Source organism: Lindgomyces ingoldianus (assembly GCF_010093535.1).
Source record: "Lindgomyces ingoldianus strain ATCC 200398 unplaced genomic scaffold BDR25scaffold_20, whole genome shotgun sequence".
Lineage (NCBI taxonomy): Eukaryota > Fungi > Ascomycota > Dothideomycetes > Pleosporales > Lindgomycetaceae > Lindgomyces > Lindgomyces ingoldianus.
Window position 1 is genome coordinate 676,723 of NW_022985181.1, and position 3,818 is coordinate 680,540.

General features: G+C 47.2%; 1 protein-coding gene across 1 annotated transcript; it reads right to left on the reverse strand.

Moving 5' to 3' along the window:
• Positions 1–2,517, reverse strand: BDR25DRAFT_343603 (uncharacterized protein; the record flags this gene model as incomplete). The annotated part of the gene is made up of 10 exons (XM_033693844.1): positions 2,052–2,517; positions 1,805–1,973; positions 1,643–1,743; positions 1,282–1,591; positions 1,164–1,211; positions 973–1,048; positions 616–919; positions 473–562; positions 315–411; positions 1–257 (listed from the first exon to the last, which is right to left on the reverse strand). The coding sequence occupies exons 1-10, from the start codon at positions 2,352–2,354 to the stop codon at positions 1–3; spliced, it is 1,755 nt and encodes a 584-aa protein (XP_033546446.1). The 5' UTR covers positions 2,355–2,517.
• Between the last annotated feature and the right edge of the window lie 1,301 nt (positions 2,518–3,818).

Here is a 3,818-nt window from a genome sequence, read left to right on the forward strand (position 1 = left end):
TTATACCGGTGAGCCAACTGGCTGTAATATGTGCTCGGTGATACCCTTTTCAGAAACATAACGATCATTAGCCACATTGACTTTCGCTGTGCCGCTGCCTTCATTTCCGCTACCCTTGTTACCATTATTCTTCCCGCTGTCATTTAATCGTAACCAGCTTTTACGACCAGCGACCCTGAACTGTTTAAGATAATCTCTAACCGGAGAAGAAAACGATAGAACAAGAGTGAACGATATAATGAGTAGACTTATAGGAACTATCACGCAACCAGGTTATCGAAGGAATCTCTCATTATGTAGGGTATTACACTTACACATGTACGCGAATATAATGCCCATGCCTAACGGGGATCCGTTGTTTATTTCTGCTGCGTTCATGCCGAAAATGGAACTGATGAAACTCAAGGGAAGCTTTGGAACTATGAGTTAGACTCGATGGCATATTCAAATGTCGGAAGATATAAAGACTTACGAAGACAATAGTCACTACCGTGAAAGTGATGACAACCTCATTCTGGCGTATACTAAGCGAAGTCTGCTTCACTTCCAACGTTTTGAAGAGCTAGTCGTGCTGCCAGTTAGACTCAATGCTCTCGAAGTCGAGCTCTCACTTACCATCTCATGTATATCCGTCGCTTGTTGGGATAGGGCTTGCAGTTTCTCCTTGTGTACATGAAGGTCCTCCTCCCATGTCCTGTGGCTATGTAGGTGCGTGCTTCCGAGAGCCCTCAGCTGCAGATCTACGATGTGGACCATCATCTGAAGCTCCTCATGTATGTCCCGAATATTTCCAATAGCGGTTATGTCTTGCTCGATGCGAAGTACATCCCCTGAGGGTGCGTTCTCCGCCTTCCGGTTGGTCTTATTTGCTAGTTTCGATGCGATGTCCAGGGCTTGAAAAAGCTCCGTAGACTTTGACCTCTGTTTTCATCAGCGACATGTTCTCGAGTGTGGTGGGAGTGTCTAGAGCACCTGTTCGGCAATAGACATATTGAAAATTTCAAGGTAACGTAGGTTTTGATGGCTTTGGCGGTCATGGAAGAATATTCTATAGCACCTGTAGATTAGATGAGAAGCCATGCGATTTGCATCATGGCCTCCTCTCTTCTTCCTCAGTTGCTCCAACGCAAGGCATTCCAAGTTCTGGTTTCGACATTTCGTACCTGGGTGATCCTTTTCGGGAGTATTAGGGAAGCTTGTTACTAGGGTGTCTAGATCCAGATAACAGCAGGTTAGGAAGTGGAACCGGGGACAAAATTTTTGGAGGAGAAGGGACTTTACCGTCATCCAGGATCCACAACCAAAGTTGATCAACCACCATAAGTGTAAGCCGATCCGAATCTTCTACGTTTGCATATTTCCGAAGAAATCTTGTTACGACCTGGTCATCATTTCGTCTTTCAAGGCTCTCATAAGTATGATAGTTGTAGCCTGCCTCATCGAGACTTCGGCGTGGATGTAGGGTCTCGTTCCGGTATTGGGTTAAGTCTTTGTGCTTTTGGTGCTGATTGTTTCGCTTTTCCAGCCTTTCTTTGCGCCCCTTGAGTTCCTGTTTGTGCCTTGAGAGCTTGTCCCAATGTAGATACGGCATCTTAAAGGAAGATCAGCTCAGTGCTCTCTTTGATTTGTGCCATTAACTTACGTATATGATAGTATTTTGTATCCTCTCTAGACTTCCTTTAGCCCCTCTATCCTCCAAAAGATCCCATTGACTTCCTTGGAACTCGGTTCCCTCCTCAGTTCCTGTAATAGTGTTAGGGCATGGACGGTAAAATTTACCGTTCCACAGGATCTGGTTACTCACTAAAGTGGAGGGTAAATGCAGTTGCTTCCATGAACGGAGCGCCAACGAGTGTTCCGTCCCAGTCATTGCTTGTTCTAGCATCCCAAGTTCCGCGCAGTTGGCCCGACCAATATTCTTCATCAAGCAACACATCTACATGCTTCTTTGCACAGACTATCTTGAGTACAGCCTAACCGTAAACATGTCAGTAATATATTTCCCTCTGGGATTTCGATTACTTTTAAGGGCTTCTTCATTTTAAACTTACTTCGCACAGCGCCATATCGTTACGTGGAATATGTATCCATGTCAACTTAGTAGACTTTCCTGGGTCATCCCAACGAGGTTTTCGGACACTTTCCTTACGAGCATTGCCAATGGCTTCTATACGGGCTTTTCCAATATTCTCTAGGTGATCCTTGATGCGTTGATGTTTTGGAACTTCATCGGTTCCTTGCAACCCCGCGCCTTTGGTCTCAGGGGCGAACAGTTCGAGGCCCTTATCGCCCCATTGTCTTACTCTCACATCCGCAAAACTATGAGGCAAGTCGATGGAACCTGTTGATGACATCTGAAGCCAGACAGCGTGGCGACAAGACTATTGTGGACATTTATGGTAGGGATTGATGCAGCCTTAGAGTGGGAGGGAAACGGCTGGAATAACTCAACTGTTGAGCGAGAAAGGTACTATTATTCTTTGCAATGCCCTGTTGCAATTAGAGAGAGCATCAACGTGTGTTTTTGTCATTGGGCGTGGAAGGCCGATATATGAAATTGGTGGTATTTGAGGCTGCCTTGGAGCAGCTGAAAGCTTTATCGATAAGTGAACGCTAAACTCCAAGGGGCTAGCGTTCAGACTAGCCGAGCTGAGGCAGCTGAAAGACTGGATAGCCTCCATCAACAACCCCGTCCTCCGAGCGCTGATCATTGATCTTGCCGTGGTCGTCTTCACCTCCGTCGGATATCGCGCACTTCGCGGACTTCTTTACCTTGATTTAACAGAATGCATTCACTCTCCGAGACTTCAACGGTACTCCGCCGCTGCACGGACGTACTTCCACGGTTGTGACCCTCGTGAGGATGTAATTGTTGAGACTCCCCAGGACTTCCATGGATTCCAAGGAAAGCGGCACGACACAGTGCGTGATTGCTCCCACACTGCATTGAAGGATTCACCCTGCCGCATGGCGCGTCTTCTGCTGCGCTTTGATCTGTCGCAGCTCCCCCCAATGACCTGAACATCATTGCAATCCACACGTTCTGGAACCTTGACCGTTAGCGTGCAACCTATATGCCACCCTTCTCTCGGTGGCAATTTAGCTAGGTCCTTCCACAGGTGCGCCGATGAGAATGTCAACGTGCTGACCTCAGACCTCCTATGCCATGCAGGGAAACGGCACTGCATCAACCAATCGAAAGCGAGGCCATCATCTTTTTTCTTGTTTGGCTGTCCGCAGAGGGGCGAATCAACCAGCGTAGCGTGACGGGAAGGACACGATTCATTAGAGTACTGGGAACGCTCTCGCGATGAAGTTTGATGTGTTGTATTTTAGCAACGGCACAGCAGAAGCCTTTCCACTGCCAAGCTTCCTCCCACAAGCCGATTCAACCGAGCCATTCACGGCCCTCAAAAGAATAAATTTGGTCTAAATGATAAAAGAGCTGACGGGAGTTTCAGCCAATTGTGTTCTGATTTTTCAAGGCCCACAAAAAGTTTCGCTGAAAATGCTTCTTCGCCTGAAACCTATGTGATGCACCCAATGAAGGTTGCACAAATAATAGCCTTGCTCATAACCCCATTTCTAGTGTCCGTTGTCCTCTGGATCCGTAATCCCACTAGCTCGGTTCCTCCCTAGATTGTGCCACAAGCGCACATGGTCCTGTGCGGTCTTAAATAACGGAGACGGTCCGTCCTTCACAAAGGGGGCGAGGAAAACATGCCATGAACAAGATCTAAGCAACGTATATAATTGCACTGTTGCTAAAACCCACCCCACCCCCAAATTTTGACAGTCCCTGAGAAACATCTAGCAAC